The sequence below is a fragment of the Phyllobates terribilis genome, unplaced genomic scaffold (assembly GCF_046119375.1).
Source record: "Phyllobates terribilis strain yellow unplaced genomic scaffold, ASM4611937v1 Scaffold_5__5_contigs__length_657084704, whole genome shotgun sequence".
In the NCBI taxonomy this organism is placed as follows: domain Eukaryota; kingdom Metazoa; phylum Chordata; class Amphibia; order Anura; family Dendrobatidae; genus Phyllobates; species Phyllobates terribilis.
Window position 1 is genome coordinate 295,667,609 of NW_027362765.1, and position 19,346 is coordinate 295,686,954.

Below are 19,346 nucleotides of genomic sequence, written 5' to 3' on the forward strand. Positions count from 1 at the left end.
TGGAAGCCAGCTGAGAGAGACCACACTCACTGAGCATTATCCACAAGGAGCTCTGGAACTACAGATTGGTATCAATCACAACTTGAGGTTAGATGTAGTCTGGAGGAGCATCCTTTGGGTAGTGATATGAGCAAAATAGGACAGATTTATAAATAAGTTATATTGACACAAATTATTATATGTATGTGTACATAATTATAACACAACATTGTGATTCTGGGTATAACCCTTTAACTTCAAATTCAGGAACAATGCCTACAAAATGTGTCAAGAGTCAGACCCTCACTAATATGCTATATAGACAACCAGCAATATGGTAGTCCCTAGAAACAATTTTAACATACAGACTGACTCAAACTCAGTTCTTTGAAGTGAAGTTTCACATTACAACCACTTTACATGTTGTATCATGGCACAGCATTATCTGCTTAACAGAGAAGTGACAGGCTCTCTGTTGAATCATGTCATGGAAGTGCCACTTATGCCAATGTTTACTTTGGAGGTCAGGAGCTGTAAATGGAACCTGACATTGGGACATGCTGCCCGATCCACAGACAGCTTGTATCAAACACTGGTTGCATGATTTCAGACACGTAGGATTTCAGCCACATTTCAGAGAATAGCATACTTTAAAAGCCAGTATGCTTTGAGCTGCTTTGGAGATTAGACGGAAAGGCAAGTCCCCGAAGGCTTCTCTCCGCCCGCTGCCAGTGACTGACAAGTCTCTTCCTGCATGCATAGGGAAAGACTTGTTAGTCATTAATAGCAGGTGGGGAGAAATCACCTTTCCGAATATTCTGCTGTGTGACTTGGTCCCAAGTGATTATTATACTATGATTTTCTTTGAAACGCTGCGGCGTTACATATCTAGCTGAAATCATACAACCAGTGTCTGACACATGCTTCCTTTGGATCGGGCAGCATGTATCAGCTGTCAGGTTCCCTTTAAGTAAAGCCTCTAGAGGGATCGATTTAGTGTCCTACTAATGTTATATAAATGTCAGTTGTTACAAGTTTGGAAAATGTAATAGGTTATTCGGGAATGATTAGGGCTCAGAAAATATGAGAACAAAAATTAGGCTAAGGAGGACAACCAGGGCTAATACAATAATAATACAAACATTGAGGAGCTAACCTTGTGTTGCCTTCATACTGCTGGTCCATATAGGTTTGAACCCTACCAATCAAACTGATCTATGCATAGGCCATCAGTGGTTTACTCCTAGAGAACCATTTTGGAATATGAGGAAGTTTGGAAATCAGCATTTACTTTGCTAAAATGTTAATTTCTTACCTTTGGCATAGGGAATTCGCAAATACCAGAGCAGTAATAAGCATCAAATGATTTGGGAGATATAATCCATTCACTCCATCCAATGTCTGCAAAATCCACCTTGAGATATCTGCGGGAGCAGACCCTCGGCTCATCCCACTGGCGTCTCCGAGCTTTCTTCATTGTCCTCTCATCAAAGTGAAGGACTGGAGATTTAGGCAATGTATCAGTGTTTTCATGCCCCTTCTTCTTCCTCTCCTTCCTTTGGGGCTTTTGTTTCAGTGACTTGTATGTACTTTCCCACAGGTCCTGCTTGCTATAGTGAATATACTTAACATCGGGCAGTTCATTATTATGGGTAGAAGCTAAAAATGTGGCATCTCTCCTCACTCTGCTCTCTGAAGATGCATTGGGAAGCTGCTTGGCATCACCAACACTTGATTGGAGTGGGTCGTATCTTTGTAAAGTTACTGCCACACTGTTAGGCTCTGAAATTGCCCTGTCGTTGGCAAATACTAAGATGTATGGGGCTTCACTTGGATTACTTTCATGAATATTAGAAAATTTATGACCAAAATCAATTTCAATTGAAATGAAGAAGTCTTGTTGACGTTGGACCTCCTTTATAATGCTAGTTACATCCTTCACATGCCAGGCGTCCTTTTTATTAGACGTAGAAATGCTGATATTCCACTTCACCTGACCTAAATCTGTTTGATGGAGAATACTCTTAAACACCACACTAACCCTCTGATTTTGTGGTTGAAGCAGAAAACGACAGGAAGTATTCTTGGAACGTTTGCAGAAAGAGTCCCTGGGAGGCCTGGGGCCTTTGTCAGGTCCAAAATGGAGAGTGGCAGCCAAGACAACTTCAGACTGTTGTAGAGATGTTAAGTTGAAGCGATATGTGGGACGGGAAGCCATAAAATCTGTCAGATAAAGAAGCTTTATTGCATATGAGGAATATTTGTGCCAACACTTTATTTTTCATGGACGGATTAGACACATGAATGTATGGGTTCAGGCCCCTCAATGTGTCTGCATGATTAAGTTATCCATAGATGCATTTGTCAAACTTCTAAAAAGTTTGAAACCAAGTCACCCAACTCACAAAGGTTCCTTCACTTAAACAGCTTAGATCTAGGACAGGTTGCATATTCAGGACCAGTTCAGCCATTCTCACAGTATGTTAGTTTACCTTTACTATTTGTTGAGCTATCTATATGTTTTTAGCATTTTTGCTCTTTTTTAGAATTCTCAAGCCTTATCATCTTCAAGGCCAGTCAATTTTTAAATATTTTAAAAAAAAGTTCCTCTTTTTCTTTTAGAGTCATAACTTCATTTTTATTTTTCCTTAAACTGCCTTTACCTGCATTGTAGTTTTTAATGATACCATTTGTTTTAACATATAATGTACTTAAAAGGAATCTGTCAGTAGGATCAACCCTCCTAAGCCAACTATATGGGCATGCCGATCATGGAAAGTGGAATAAAATCCATGTTTTTCTTAATATGTAAATGAGCTGTTAAGATATATGGGCCGGACATAAATCTCCCTGAGATTTGCCTCCACAGCTTTTTTTTTCTTTTTTAATTAAGGGGGGCATTACCAGTGTGAGACACGTAGATCATTATAGCAGACTGTCAGTCATTACATGTCTCACACTGGTAACTCCCCATTTAATTAAAATAAGCTCTTGAGGCAGATCAGGGACATTTATGTCCTACCCATAGATTTTAACCGCTCACTTACATATTAAGAAAAATGTGGATTACTTTGGAATAAAACATCGGATGGCAGATATCAAGATATCATTTTATTCTATGACGGTTTAGGAGGGCTGATCCTACCGACATATTCCCTTTAGAAAAGCTTTACTGAACCCACTTTATATAATCTCACCCGACAAGTGAAGGAGTTAAAGTTTGTGAACACATTTCTTATTTGTTATTTTATTATTATATTCATTTTTTATGTCAATGTCACACATTTAATTTACAACTATTTTTTTGGGGGGAAGGGGCAGGGTATTTATATTTTCATTATCTTTTTTCTTTGGGTAAATGGATTATAAAAGGTCACTGAGTTGTCCTAAGTCTAATTAGTTTAATCAACTCCCTCCTTATACAGATGTCCTGGTGATAGTGAAATAGCCTCTTTTTATATATGGGGCAAATAGAGACAGAACTGGAAGAGGGGGGGTACTACTGACATCTCTCCTGGGTGGTGGCTGGTCTTTGACAGTCAATCACTAAACATTCACCAGTCTAAAAGCCACAATAAGTAACCATAACGGACTAATTTCAGACAGACAATCCTAGGAGTTTTCTGGTTTAGAAAATCCATTAGGAAATTCAGGGTTATTGGAAGACGTCTACCCACTCAGAATCCTCATATACAAAGACTATCTTTTGCTCTGAAGGTCCCCGATCATCTACGCTTCTTGTTGACAGACCATTGATTTCATTGAGCACTATGTAGTACCTAATTTCCCCTTTGATGGCACTTTAGTGGCATTGAGGACCTGCTGCCAGATCCTACCACAGATTACATATGAATGCTGTAGTTGCATGATCTAACCATTTTTAAAATGAAAATTGTGATGTCCATGTGCAGTTCATGTGGGTGGCAGGTTGATAATCACTCATCGGATCAATCCAAAATGTTAATTCTATTTCATATATTCACACAGTGATCCTGCTTGTAATTTACGGACCTTTGTGGAAGAAAATCAAAGGGTGACAATATGATCAGTCCTTGGTGGAAGGAGGGAATGAATTAAAAAAATCTCTAGATAATCATAATAACTGCTTAGATCCCATTCACTTTTGACTAGGGGGTGACAGGTGTCAGATGACAGACAAGGGTTGCCCCTTTTAAGTCTTTAGTTAGAGCCAATGGTAAGAGGAGCAACGCTTGTTATATGCTACAAGCACTAGCCTTTCTTTGTCAATCTTTGGGGAGGGTTTACAGAAGGTTTCATCCATCTCCCCCAAGAATATAGATTTCAATGTAATTAAATACTAATTCAACTACGGCTAATCCTTGTTTTATTATAGAGGGTCCTTTTAATAATCAGGAATTAATCAGGATTCTTGTGAATCCATTAATAACCAGTATATTTCCCTGTAGCGCCACCATAGGGAAAATTAAGCATTACATGATACCAATTCTTATTTATGGATTGTCCACATGATGTATGGACATGTTGAGTCCTACAGAGAGAATAACAGAATAGCTGAGGGTCTTGAACATTAGATCCCCTTTATTTAATTCTCCTTTAAACTGATCTTCTAACCCAGACAGCCTCTTTACTCATAGGAACACCATATTCTCTTAGAATGAGTAGAGGAAAAATTGTTCCTGAGGACTATGACAATATGGTTCTCCGCTAAACATCATTTACTATAAGGCTAGGCTCATGCTTGATTTGTTGCGTCTGTTAGGAGGCTACGTCACAAGTTCTGCCAATGTTACTGGAAAAAAAAGCAGCATGCTGCACAATTTTTTTCTGTCAAAAGGACAGCCACCCAATACCATCTGGACTGCAATAATAACCCACTAGACCCCAATATTTGTCTGTCCCAGGAATGAGCATTTTTTCCAGAAGTTCTGGTTTTTTTTTGTTTATAGGAACAGAAGAATGGGACTTGAAACACTAGTGTGAATATATTCTTAGTGTGTGTAACCCTAATAGTAAGAAAATCAGTTAAGCTAGTAAAAGCTCAGTAGGATCCATTTGATCCAATCAAGCTGATGAGGCTCAGTAAGGGCTCATTCACACAACCATATTTTTGGTCTGAGTTCTGTCGGACCACATTTGGAACAATGTTATTCAATGGGGCACTGCAGACAATATTTTTCTCACGGATTGACTCTGCATGTTAAAAAAAATGTAGTTTATTCCGTAAATCGGATGAGAATTGCCCAATCAAGTCTATGGGTGTGCAAAAAAAAAAACATTCCATATATAGCATCTGATTTTTATGGATACATTGTAATTCCTTAACATAGGAAACTGTAAATGGTCTTGTAAATTAAGAATAGCTGCTGTAAAAAAAAAAAAAGTGGATTGCATACGGACAGCATACAGATGACAAGTGGGAAAAAATCGTCCGAGTTTTCTGGTTGAAACTCTTGATTCTTTATAAGGTTGTGTGAACCTAAGGATAATTACTATATACAAACTCAATAGTAGACATTTCTTGTATTAACAGTGAGACACTCCACTGTGCCGGATAGAAAACGTTGTAGTATAAGTGGGGTGAGCACTTTGGCTATAGAGAGGACCTGAAAACTAAAAGTTGCATGCCACCAATCAGGCATAACTGCGAGCATCCCCTCTACTTGCTGCAGGATCCATCCGTTAATGATCGTTCTATCACATCATAAATCTACTGATTATAGAGAAGGAGATGGGGATGTATTGTATTTAAGAACAAAGTGTAAATTGTGTGACGCTACCATTTACTGTCATAGTGATCAGTGTAGTCCTGTCTCTAGTAAAATTCATGATTGTTCTTCTACACTTTCTCTAGACTACACCTTGAACTTACGATGCTTGATACTATAATGATGCATTAGAAGCCATATTTCTCTTTTCGTTATTAGCAATTAGACGACGCACATATAACTCTGCTATAAGCGACCGTATAGGTGAGTGGTTATAAAAAAGGTGTGGACATCACGCCCATGACTTATTCTGGGCAAAGAGATAAAACCAGTCTGTATCTTAGAAGGACCAGTTTGATGCTTGTGCCCTTGAGTGCTAATGTGCCCTCTCTGAAGACTTGATGGATTACATTCCATAACATTATGGATCTTCGGATGTTTTGCCCTCAGTATGGACCCCTATGGGTTTACTCTTACCTGGCTGTGCCCGGAAGCTCCGCACGGTGTTCCCATCCAGAGGACGACTGCCCTCTCGGCTGTATTTCTCGTAGAGCTTCATCATGTGCATTGACAGGGGGTCTGTGGTGGGTAGCAGTAACCCTGGAGCTGGGTTAGAGCTGGAGTCAGAGCCCTGTGGTTGCTTTCCTCTGCCCATAGTCAGGAACAGTAATAGCATCCAATACCGAGACATCATCCTAAAGGGGCCACACTCTATCCAGTCACTATATCTATGCGACCACTGCGGTGATGGCTACTCTATATGCTTCTAAGGAGTTGTGGTCTCCTTCTCCCCTTTCTGCCTGTGACTAGGTTATTCCCTGCTGATGTCTGTGTTGCTCAGTCTTTCTCCCGGGTGTCACATTCAAAGCTCAGCTTACAGCTCCTACACAGGGGCTGGGAGGAGTGGGCTTCGCCCCTTCCCGCCCAATCACCACTCACCTCATGCTAGTTCGGGCTGCTCGGTGATGGCACACAATTATTACAGCTAGGGGCTCATTTTTACTGTAGAGCTCCCTGGGATGCATTTCCAGTTTGCATCTAATCAGTTTCTTTTACCCGAGAGGTATTTACTGCTGCAGTCGTCATCCCGCTCCGCACTCAGATGTCTCATCTACAATTTATTTCTACATATAGTATTGCAGCTATTAAACCGGAGCGTACAAAAAAAACGTAAACTGCAATCATAGCCTGCTGCTTAAATAGTAAAAAAAAATACATGATAACGGCCTATATTACACTACACGCTTAAATATGTTTCATTTATTTTATTGAAATTTTAATTTAAAGAGCAAAAACAAACACATACAATAAACCAGACATTGCAAACCTTGCACATTAATGGACTCACATGAACGGATTGTGAGGGATCTTACTTAAGTGTTAATAGTTTCTTATAAAGCAATATAGAATAGATCTTGCCCGTGTCATCATCTGCTTAACTGGGGCAATTACCTGCAAATTCATATGACTTTTTATTTTCTCTTGACAGCTTATCAAAAACTCACGGACAGACATTACACTGTGTTCCAAATTATTATGCAAATAATATTTTATCAGATTTTCCCAAATTACCTATATGAATTGCAGTCATTGTAATTTTCCAGTCAAATAACTATTAGAGTACAATTGAAAGGTTTTTGTACAAACTGCCTATGATAACAGTATATTTTTTAAAAAATGAAAAACTCAAACTGCACTCAAAATGCATATTCCAAATTATTATGCACAGCAGAGTTTTCAACCTTTTCATTTTAATAAAGAACAAAAAAATGGTCATTTTTGAAATTATAAGCATTAGCAGGTTATTACAAACTGAAATCAAACAGTTTTCAACTCAAAACTTTATTCTAGGTGATGTTACATTTGCACATAGGACCCCTTGTTCGAAAGGAGCTTCTGAACTCTCTAGTCCATTGAATTTGTCAGGTTTTGGATGGTTTCTGCTTTAATTGTTTTGCATGAGGACAGAATACCCTCCCAGAGCTGTTGCTTAGATGTGAACTGCCTCCCGCCATCATAGACACTCCTTTTAATGATGCTCCAGAGGTTCTCAATGGGGTTGAGGTCAGGGGAGCATGGGGGTCACACCATAAGTTTGTCCCCTTTTATGCCCATAACAGCCAGAGATGCAGATGTGTTATGTGCAGCATGAGACGGGGCATTATCATACATGAAATGATCTCGATGGTTCAGATGGATGGAGTGGAGGATGGCTGGTTGATGGACACCCCATGCAAACACGGCTACGGCGCTAACAAGGAGGAGGTGGAGTAATGTTTTGGGCTGGAATCATGGGGAGAGAGATTGTCGGCCCTTTTAGGATCCCTGAAGGTGTAAAGATGAACTCCATAATGTACAGTGGTGGCCAAAAGTATTGGCACCCCTGCAATTCTGTCAGATAATACTCAGTTTCTTCCTGAAAATGATTGCAATCACAAATTCTTTGGTATTATTATCTTCATTTAATTTGTCTTCAATGAAAAAACACAAAAAGAATTGTCTTAAAGCCAAATTGGATACAATTCCACACCAAACCTAAAAAAGGGGGTGGACAAAAGTATTGGCACTGTTTGAAAAATCATGTGATGCTTCTCTAATTCGTGTAATTAACAGCACCTGTAACTTACCTGTGGCACCTAACAGGTGTTGGCAATAACTAAATCACACTTGCAGCCAGTTAACATGGATTAAAGTTGACTCAACCTCTCCCCTGTGTCCTTGTGTGTACCACATTGAGCATCGAGAAAAGAAAGAAGACCAAAGAACTGTCTGAGGACTTGAGAAACCAAATTGTGAGGAAGCATGGCAATCTCAAGGCTACAAGTCCATCTCCAAAGACCTGAATGTTCCTGTGTCTTCCGTGCGCAGTGTCATCAAGAAGTTTAAAGCCCATGGCACTGTGGCTAACCTCCCTAGATGTGGACGGAAAAGAAAAATTGACGAGAGATTTCAACGCAAGATTGTGCGCATGGTGGATAAAGAACCTCGACTAACATCCAAACAAGTTCAAGCTGCCCTGCAGTCCGAGGGTACAACAGTGTCATCCCGTACTATACGTCGGCATCTGAATGAAAGGACTGTATGGTAGGATACCCAGGAAGACCCCACTTCTTACATCGAGACATAAAAAAGCCAGGCTGGAGTTTGCCAAAACTTACCTGAGAAAGCCTAAAACGTTTTGGAAGAATGTTCTCTGGTCAGATGAGACAAAAGTAGAGCTTTTTGGGAAAAAGCATCAACATAGAGTGTACAGAAAAAAAAAAAAGGCATTCAAAGAAAAGAACACGGTCCCTACAGTCAAACGTGGCGGAGGTTCCCTGATGTTTTGGGGTTGATTTGCTGCCTCTGGCACTGGACTGCTTGACCGTGTGCATGGCATTATGAAGTCTGAAGACTACCAACAAATTTTGCAGCATAATGTAGGGCCCAGTGTGAGAAAGCTGGGTCTCCCTGAGAGGTCATGGATCTTCCAGCAGGACAATGACCCAAAACACACTTCCAAAAGCACTATAAAATGGTTTGAGAGAAATCACTGGAGACTTCTAAGGTGGCCAGCAATGAGTCCAGACCTGAATCCCATAGAACACCTGTGGAGAGATCTGAAAATGGCAGTTAGGAGAAGGCACCCTTCAAATATCAGGGACCTGGAGCAGTTTGAAGAAGAAGAATGGTCTACAATTCCAGCAGAGCATTGTAAGAAACTCATTGATGGTTACCGGAAGTAGTTGTTCGCAGTTATTTTGGCTAAAGGTTGTGCAACCAAGTATTAGGCTGAGGGTGCCAATACTTTTGTCTGGCCCATTTTTGGAGTTTTGTGTGAAATGATCAATGATTTGATTTTTGCTTCATTCTCTTTTGTGCTTTTTCCTTGCAAGCAAATTAATTGAAGAGAATAATACCAAAGAATTTGTGATTGCAATCATTTTCAGGAAGAAACTGAGTATTATCTGACAGAATTGCAGGGGGGCCAATACTTTTGGCCACCACTGTATGTTGAGTTTCTCAAACAGCACTTCCTTCCATGGTTCAAGAAGAAGATCATTTTCATGCATGATAATGCCCTGTCTCATGCTGCACATAACACATCTGCATCTCTGGCTGCTATGGGCATAAAAGGGGACAAACTTATGGTGTGGCCCCTTTGCTCCCCTGACCTCAACCCCATTGAGAACCTCTGGAGCATCATCAAAAGGAGTGTCTATGATGGCGGGAGGCAGTTCACATCTAAGCAACAGCTCTGGGAGGGTATTCTGTCCTCATGCAAAACAATTAAAGCAGAAACCATCCAAAACCTGACAAATTCAATGGACTAGAGAGTTCAGAAGCTCCTTTCGAACAAGGGGTCCTATGTGCAAATGTAACATCACCTAGAATAAAGTTTTGAGTTGAAAACTGTTTGATTTCAGTTTGTAATAACCTGCTAATGCTTATAATTTCAAAAATGACCATTTTTTTGTTCTTTATTAAAATGAAAAGGTTGAAAACTCTGCTGTGCATAATAATTTGGAACATGCATTTTGAGTGCAGTTTGATTTTTTATTTTTTAAAAATATACTGTTATTGACGCGCCCCTGGGCCTGTGTCACGCTGCGTTGCGCACGCGGGAGCTTACCCGGAGCCGGATCTCTTGAGGGTTGTAGTCTCGTGGCGGTGACCCGGTCCGTGCCCAGGGAGTCAAACTGAGCGGCGATGTAACAGCGGTAGATGCAGGACGACTACGCCACCCGTTGAATGCAGCTATGGAGCTGCCGCTGCAGGACAGTCCTCTGAGGCCGGTGGATGGATGGTGCAGCGTAGATGGTATAACCCCCAACGGGAGGGGTATGGCCTCAGGGCAGCAGATGTGGATGATGGGGGTAGCAGGAACCACTCAGAGACGGTGCGGTGTAATTCAGGGTCTTTACTGGTAACAACGATAGACCCTCCCGGAGTACTTGCTAGTGAACGGGGCCTGGTCAGTCCTTGAGCAGATGGGATCTCCCCTGGCCAGGCGGAGTTGTAGGCCTCCCAAACTGACTGTACTCTTCTGGCTACCTTGCTAGAAGCGGATATAAGTAGCCCACGTTCCTGAGTGTACCGTGTGGTGCTCACCCGTATGGCCGGTGACTCGGGGCCTTCTAATGGCTTCCGCTCCACGATGGCGGTGCTGGTCCCACGCGTGTGACCGTGCCTTCGGGTTTCTGGGCCTGAGGACCTGAAATCCCCTGCCGGTCGGCTTCTGCTGCTGGGTAAGAGTTAGTCCCCACAGCCTCGGACGCCGGGTCCGGTAAGAAAGCTTCTCAGTCAGGGCGAGCTCTGCAGCTGCCAGCCCCTGACTCGTAGTAGTATTGCTTCTGCTGTTTCTTGTCTCTACTCTCCTTGACTCCAGGCTCAGGCCCCTGGACAGGGCCTGCCTGTGGAGCAGAGCCCATAGAGCAGCTCTGCTCCCTGTCTTCTCCTCTCAGAACTCCCTACCCTGCCTCAGCCCCAGGTTTATATAGGGGAAGTCCTTCCCCTCCCAAGACTGGGCAGGAGGTGTGGCATGCACAGGATCCCTGACCAAAGGACCTCCCACCTGCTCTCAGACGTAATATCTCTATCACTGTGGCAACCAGACCCCTGGGGTGTCACATTCCCCCCTAGTGAAATTTAGTACTCCGGGACTAAACATATTTTTGTAACATAACAAAGTATAAACAATAACATTACAATAAGGAAACGCATAAAGCTGGTCACGGCGTGTCCGTAACCGGGTGCAGTCTTTGAAGAAAGCAAGGTGTCCATTTCACCAAAACAGGGAGACGTAACCAGGTAGGGGTCTGTCCTACCCCGAGTCCTTAACAGTCTTTTAGTCCATCCTGGGTTACGCTCCACTAACTGTACAAAGGATTCCCGGTAAATCCACCAAGGACTCCTATAAATAACTGGAAACACATAATATTTACAAGATATGGCCGCTCTCAGTCCTCGGCCAGTGGGGATAAGGATTGGCTGCTCACAGTCCTCAGCCTGTGGGGAGATGGGATGGCTGCTCACAGTCCTCAGCCTGGTTAAGGATAGGGGACACACGGGAACAGTTCACACTTGTCCCAACGGGGACCATATTTTAATTAGCAACACAAGTACCCCTACGGGTAACTATGTACAGTTCCACTTTACCGTACTTCAGTAACGGCATCCTCCTGCTCCTTCTTGTGTGTAGGCTTCAGACCCGTCCGGGTCCTCTTGGCTTTCCTCGTATTGGTAGTACTGCAGCTCCTCCTTGGTTAACGTGGAGGGCGTACAGTCCTTTTGCACCTGGGGAGTTCAGGCCTTGCGACCAGGCGTGGAGAGGGTCGCCGTTGATGACGCCCGGGGTCAGAGGGTGCAACTTTGGGCCTGGGCGCGGGCTGGTGGTGGTAGTGCCCAGGGCTGGAGGGCTTGGCCGCAGGGCTTGTTGCGGGGGCTGGAGCAGGTCGGTGTCTGCAGCGCCCGGAATCGACGGCTCCACCAGGGGGCCCGGGAGCAGGCTGACGCTGGCAGCGTCCGGGACAGGGAGACTCCTCTTACCTGCTCCCGCGACCGCTCCTGCGTCACGCGTCTTCTCCCGGCGCTGGTCGGGGCCGGCGACGACTGGGGCACTGCCGATGCTGGGCAGCTTAGTCTGCTGCCGGTCCGCCATCTTGCTGTCCGTTCCTGGTGTCCTCCTCCCCCCTAGTGGACCGTGGCCTACCTTCCGGAGATCCTCTTCCGTAGGCCGCGGCTCCGCAGTCAATCGTCGGGGTAGAGGACCTGGCGTCGCGCTCCTGTGACGTCGGCGTCTGCTGGGCTCCTTCCAGGACCTTACGCAACGTCCGGACGTGAGGCGGGGCTTCAGTTCTCGCGCGCTTTCAGAGTCCACGCCCCTCTTCTTCCCGCGCGGCGTCCTCAAGATGGCGTCCAATGGCGGGAAAACTCCACGGATGGCGGGAAGAAGGCAGAAGATGGCGCCGGATGGCGGGAAACTTCACCGATGGCGGGAAGAAGGCTGAAGATGGCGCCGGATGGCGGGAATCTTCACCGATGGCGGGAAGAAGGCTGAAGATGGCGCCGGATGGCGGGAATCTTCACCACAGGTAAGTTTGAAAAGTCTCTTTTTCAGGCACAAAGTACCCGGTGGTTGTGGGCACGAAATCCTGCCGACTACGCCAAAGTAGACGCGCCCCTGGGCCTGTGTCACGCTGCGTTGCGCACGCGGGAGCTTACCCGGAGCCGGATCTCTTGAGGGTTGTAGTCTCGTGGCGGTGACCCGGTCCGTGCCCAGGGAGTCAAACTGAGCGGCGATGTAACAGCGGTAGATGCAGGACGACTACGCCACCCGTTGAATGCAGCTATGGAGCTGCCGCTGCAGGACAGTCCGCTGAGGCCGGTGGATGGATGGTGCAGCGTAGATGGTATAACCCCCAACGGGAGGGGTATGGCCTCAGGGCAGCAGATGTGGATGATGGGGGTAGCAGGAACCACTCAGAGACGGTGCGGTGTAATTCAGGGTCTTTACTGGTAACAACGATAGACCCTCCCGGAGTACTTGCTAGTGAACGGGGCCTGGTCAGTCCTTGAGCAGATGGGATCTCCCCTGGCCAGGCGGAGTTGTAGGCCTCCCAAACTGACTGTACTCTTCTGGCTACCTTGCTAGAAGCGGATATAAGTAGCCCACGTCCCTGAGTGTACCGTGTGGTGCTCACCCGTATGGCCGGTGACTCGGGGCCTTCTAATGGCTTCCGCTCCACGATGGCGGTGCTGGTCCCACGCGTGTGACCGTGCCTTCGGGTTTCTGGGCCTGAGGACCTGAAATCCCCTGCCGGTCGGCTTCTGCTGCTGGGTAAGAGTTAGTCCCCACAGCCTCGGACGCCGGGTCCGGTAAGAAAGCTTCTCAGTCAGGGCGAGCTCTGCAGCTGCCAGCCCCTGACTCGTAGTAGTATTGCTTCTGCTGTTTCTTGTCTCTACTCTCCTTGACTCCAGGCTCAGGCCCCTGGACAGGGCCTGCCTGTGGAGCAGAGCCCATAGAGCAGCTCTGCTCCCTGTCTTCTCCTCTCAGAACTCCCTACCCTGCCTCAGCCCCAGGTTTATATAGGGGAAGTCCTTCCCCTCCCAAGACTGGGCAGGAGGTGTGGCATGCACAGGATCCCTGACCAAAGGACCTCCCACCTGCTCTCAGACGTAATATCTCTATCACTGTGGCAACCAGACCCCTGGGGTGTCACATTATCATAGGCAGTTTGTACAAAAACCTTTCAATTGTACTCTAATAGTTATTTGACTGGAAAATTACAATGACTGCAATTCATATAGGTAATTTGGGAAAATCTGAGAAAATATTATTTGCATAATAATTTGGAACACAGTGTATTTTTTACAGACACATTGGAAAACCGTAATAAATCATTGTGATTACAAGTGATACCTCTATAACGCATAATTCTGATATGAAGACATGAGCTTCATTCATTGTAAACAGTAAAATGATGCTAATTGCAGTGAAAATAATCTGCATAAGTTTCTTCAGCATCAAAAAAATCACTAATTCCTTAAATATTTTTTTACGGACAGGGCAAAAAAGTGTCTTATTTTTACAGACTATCCTGGAATTTCTGCACGGTTGACAACCCTGATTGTCACTATGTACCGTGCTGCTCACCATTATTGGCATCCCTTCATTTTTTTCATAGTCTGTACAATATCTTCAGAAATAAATGGAAATGTACCAAAGTTATATCCTCATGGTTTTTTTAATTAGTGATCCAAAGTAATACAACAATAAACATTGAAATTGCAACATGGAAGTTGAGAAATAAAGAAGAAACAGAATAAACAGCAAGTGCAGCAATAAAGGCATCCCTAATTAATACTTGGTTGCACACTCTTTGACATTGATGACAGCCTCCAAACGTTTCTTGTAGCCATCCGTAAAATTCTTGCACTTCTCAGCTGGAATTTTCTCCCACTCTTCCTTTGGAATTTGTTCAAGCTCTTCAATGTTTGCAGGGTTCTTTTTCCAATGGCAGATTTCAGCTCACCCCAAAGATTTTCAATGGGATTGAGGTCAGGACTCATTGCTGGCCATTTTAAAACAGTCATTTTTTTCTTTTTCAACCATTCCTGTGTACTTTTGGATTTGTGCTTTGGGTCATTGTCTTGTTGGAGGACTCATGATCTTCGACTCAAACAAAGTTTTCTTACACTAGCTAGAACATTTCGCTCTAAAATCTTTTGATAATGCTCTGATTTTATGATTCCAGTGATACAGTCAAGGCCTCCAGTACCAGATGCAGCAAAGCAACCCCACAGCATTATGGATCCTCCACCATGCTTAACTGCTGGTAAGGTGTTCTTTTTCTTATAAGCTTCATTGCGCCGTCTGTAAATAAACTGTTGCTGTGCATTGCCAAAAAGCTCTATTTTTGTTTCATCTGTCCACAGAACATTTTCCCAGAAGGATTGTGGTTTGTCAAGGTACTCTTTGGCAAATATCAGTTGTTCCTTTTTATGTCTTTTCTTCAGCAATGGTTTCTTCCTTGGTCTTTGCCCATAAAGCTCTGCTTGGTTTAGTGTGGCGTATGGTACTTGTTGAAACCATGACCCCAGACTGTTCCAGGTTGGCCTTCAGACATGGTGTTTTTTCCATCATCCGCACCAACCTTCAAAGTCATCTCTTGTCAATTTTCCTCTTTCCCACACATCCAGGGAGATTCTTGACGGTTCCATGGTTAGCAAACTTCTTAATAACATTGCGCACTGTTGAAACTGGGATACCAAGGTCTTTGGAGATGGCCTTATACCCTTTGGAAGTCTTATGTTTGCTAATAATAGCCGTTCTGATGTCCTCAGACAGCTCCTTTGTCTTTGCCATTGTGACAAAGAAACACGGCCTACCATGTGGCTTTTTTCAAACAGTGAAGTCATCATTCAATGGCTAATTCATGTCACATGGGCACCTACAATTAATGACAGGAGAATCTCTTTTGTGATTTATCACTGGCGAGTCAAAATGTGTTTCCATACTAAATTAATGAAAAGGGTGCCAATACCAGTGACACAGTAAGCTTTAGGTTTTTGTATTTTTTCCTCCCATTGTTTTTCGTTTTAAATTATTGTTTATCATTTCCTCTTTTGTATTTAACACGAGTGCTCTATACAAAAAAACTGTTTCTCTTTATTCATTTTTTCCAGGTGATATTTCACATTATGTACTTTAACTTCATGGGTGCCAATAACAATGAGCAGGAATGTACATCACCAGGTCCACCATGCCAGGGCAAGTGTGGGACTTCCCAGCTCAAGTCCTAGATCAGTAAAGATGTAACATAGATCTATTTGGGAGATAGATTCCCAAAAGAGTTTGAAAAATCTCAGCACAAAAAATGGCAGGAACCTTGGTAGGGTAATGCTCATCATCCCCATATAAGCACATATAATATATGTTCATTCTTATCACAAAACTGTAAATATTTCTGATCGAACACTATCCTCAGTTTTTATGTAGAATTTAAATGTTTTTTCCACGTGCTTTGAGATCATATATTTTTATGAGTTGTTTCAAGTGCTTGTATCTGATCGAGCAGAGAGGATGCTTGGAATGCCTTTTCTTTTTTTGAATGCGACCCATGCTTAGAAAACCCTATCCCTAAGCATTCATTTAAATTATTATTATTCGACTGGGAAAAGAAAGATGTCAGGAAGTCTCTGAAAGAGGGAGTTGCCAGGAAGTCTCTAAAAGTGCTGTGAATCTTCAAGGAACAACCTATGTCTATGACCCGATTGTCATTCAGGCAGGAGCGGACATACCGCCGGTGCAGCCAATGCAACTGCACTGGGGCCCGGCGGTGGAGGGGAGCCCTTGCCGGGCGGTTAATATTGAGGGCAATCTGGCCTGCTTCTCGGAGACCCAGGCTCCGGCGGGTCCATGGCCAGATTGCCCTCATCATATGCGGCGGGCACGGAGCAATCCCTCCAGCTCTGCTGCTGACAGGAGGAAAATTGCAGCGGAGCTGGAGGGATCTGTCCTCACCTCTGCTTCCTGCCCGGCGCTTCCTCCCTGACACAGGCCCACGCTGCTTGATGATGTCATCATGCAGTGCGGGCTTGGGTCAGAGCGAAAGTTTCCGGCAATGAGGAGGATGCTGCAGGGGAGCGGGCTGAGAAGTAAGTTGTGTTTTTTATTTTATTTTATTTTTTTTTTATACTGAAACGCTGGGGAGAGGAACAGGAGAATGAGGGGAGGTGGGGGAGAGCAATGGTGGCGATGGGGAAAGCAATGATGGGGCTGGGTAGAGCAATGATGGGGCTGGAGAGAGCAATGATGGGGATGGGGACAGCAATAATGGGGCTGGAGAAAGCAATGATGGGGCTGGAGTAAGCAATGATGGGGATGGGGAGAGCAATGATGGGGCTGTAGTGAGTAATTATGGGTCTGGGGAGAGCAATGATGGGGCTGGAGAGAGCAATGGTGGGGCTGGGTAGAGCAATGATGGGGCTGGAGAGAGCAATGATGGGAATGGGGAGAGCAATGATGGGGCTGGGGAGAGCAATGATGTGGGTGGGGAGAGCAAAGATGGGGCTGGGGAGAGCAATGATTGGGATTGGTGAGAGCAATGATGAGGATGGGGAGAGCAATGATGGGGATGGTGGGGATGGGGAGAGCAATGATGAGGATGGTGGAGATGGGGAGAGCAATGATGAGGATGGGGAGAGCAATGATGAGTATGGTGGGGATTGGGAGAGCAATGATGAGGATGGTGGGGATGGGGAGAGCAATGATGGGGCTGGGGAGAGCAATGATGGGGGTTGCTGGGAGAAAGCAATTATGGGGATGGTGTGGGGAGAGCAATGATGGGGGTGGTGGGAGAACAATGATGGGGTGCTGGGAGAGAGCAATGACGGGGGTTGCTGGGAGAGAGTAATGATGGGGGTGCTGGGAGAGAGCAATGATAGGGTGCCGGGAGAGAGCAATGATGGGGGTGCTGGGAGAGAACAATGATGGGGGTGCTGAGATAGAGCAATGATGGGGCTGCTGGGAGAGAGCAATGATGGGAGTTTCACTTTGCTTGTACTGTAAAGCCTTGTATATTTTCCGTGTGCACCTAGCCTTACAGTTAATTGGGGAGAGTCACAGAGACTGAATAATTTATATTATTGGCCGGTGGAGATTATAGTTAATGGAGGGCACAGTGCTGCTTATCACTTTATATTTTGATTGGTGCGTGGCTAATAGTATATTAATGGGGGGGTACATATCTGTAGTCAGGGGCGCAGTGTGGGGGAGACACATGTATGTATACAATATATGTGACCTTGTTATTTTCTAGGCTGGAGATCATCGTGACAAGACAAGTCGTTGCTGGGAGACGTCGACATGAAGGTCTGACCAGATGGAGAAGAAGCAGCAGAAACCGACTCTGATCAGATGAGACGTCAGTGCCTGGATGTAAATATTATTCTATATCTGCACTGTGTGACTTGGAGTGATAATGTTATCTGTAAAATCCCTTAGACTGCATTCTCACATTTGTGTGAAATGTCCGTGTGCTGCTAGATTTTTTTATCGCATGGTCCACGGACTTGTAGAGTTTTATAGATCCATTCACACATCCATGAAAATCACGGATCTGAGAATGAGATCTGTGAGGGTCAGAGAATGTCCTGTTCTGATCCGATTTTGAGGATTAGAATAGGAAATGCTCAATACGTCTGTAAAAGCTGGCAGCACACCGACACTGCACACAGATGCAGGAATGTAGCCGTATTATGTATAGCACAGTCCCTTAGTATATAGTGTACTCATTTATTATGTATAGCGCCGACGCCGTCCTTTGTTACATAGTTTCATCTTTTATTATGTATAACACCCTTCCTTATTATGTACCATCCTCTCTAGCTATATATGGTGCCGTTTCTTATTATATAGCTTTCTCTGCTGTTATGTACAGTGCTGTCCCTTACATAGCGTATTCTTGTTATTTTTGTCAGTCACAGCGCCCTCTTTTATTACATAGTCGTCTCTTGTTAGATATAAAATGACTGCTGGTGGAGCAGCCGGTGACCAGAAGACCAGTCCATCAGGTTCTCCATTAGAAAAGAAGCTTTCTGATGCTCCAACAGCCGTCATTGCACTATATATCTAACAAGTCGGTGACCAGAAGACCAGTCCATCAGCTTCTCCATTAGAAAAGAAGCTTTCTGATGCTCCAGCAGCCGTCATTGCACTATATATCTAACAAGAGAGGACGGTATGTATTAAAAACAGGGGGCTATATTATCCGATATGTGAGGGACAGAGTTGTACATAACAAGAGAGGGCACTGTGAAATAAGGGACAGCAATATACATGATAAAGGAGGCTATGTAAGAGGTATATATGTGTGTGTGGCTATATATACATCTGTAGCTCTGTCGCCATAAAACGTGGGGGGCCCAGACACATTTCTTGCACAGGGGCCCCAAGTAGTTAGTGTCCGCCCCTGCATTCAGGCATCATGTCCGCTGAGCAATAATATCCGGTACCTCCATGTGGAGAGAGATTGGGGCATGATCAGACCATACAGGAGCACTGATGGTTACCATTGGAAGGGCATGACAGCTTGCCAGGAATATGTCTATGTGACAGTAGTACCCAGCACATAGGCCATACAATGTATAATTCTTATGTCAAGGATGATGGACTATTCAGATGTCAAATAAATGTGA

The 19,346-nt window shown here is 44.4% G+C and overlaps 1 protein-coding gene across 1 annotated transcript in view; it reads right to left on the reverse strand.

The window, feature by feature from the left end:
• GDF10 (growth differentiation factor 10) overlaps positions 1-6,560 on the reverse strand; it is a 29,362-nt gene extending 22,802 nt beyond the window's left edge. The window contains exons 1-2 of the mRNA XM_073684343.1: positions 6,144-6,560; positions 1,295-2,202 (exon numbers count right to left, since the gene is read on the reverse strand). Of these exons, the coding sequence (XP_073540444.1) occupies positions 1,295-2,202; positions 6,144-6,360 (1,125 nt within the window). The 5' untranslated portion in view covers positions 6,361-6,560. The remainder of the gene's footprint in view (positions 1-1,294; positions 2,203-6,143) is intronic.
• Positions 6,561-19,346: the final 12,786 nt, after the last annotated feature.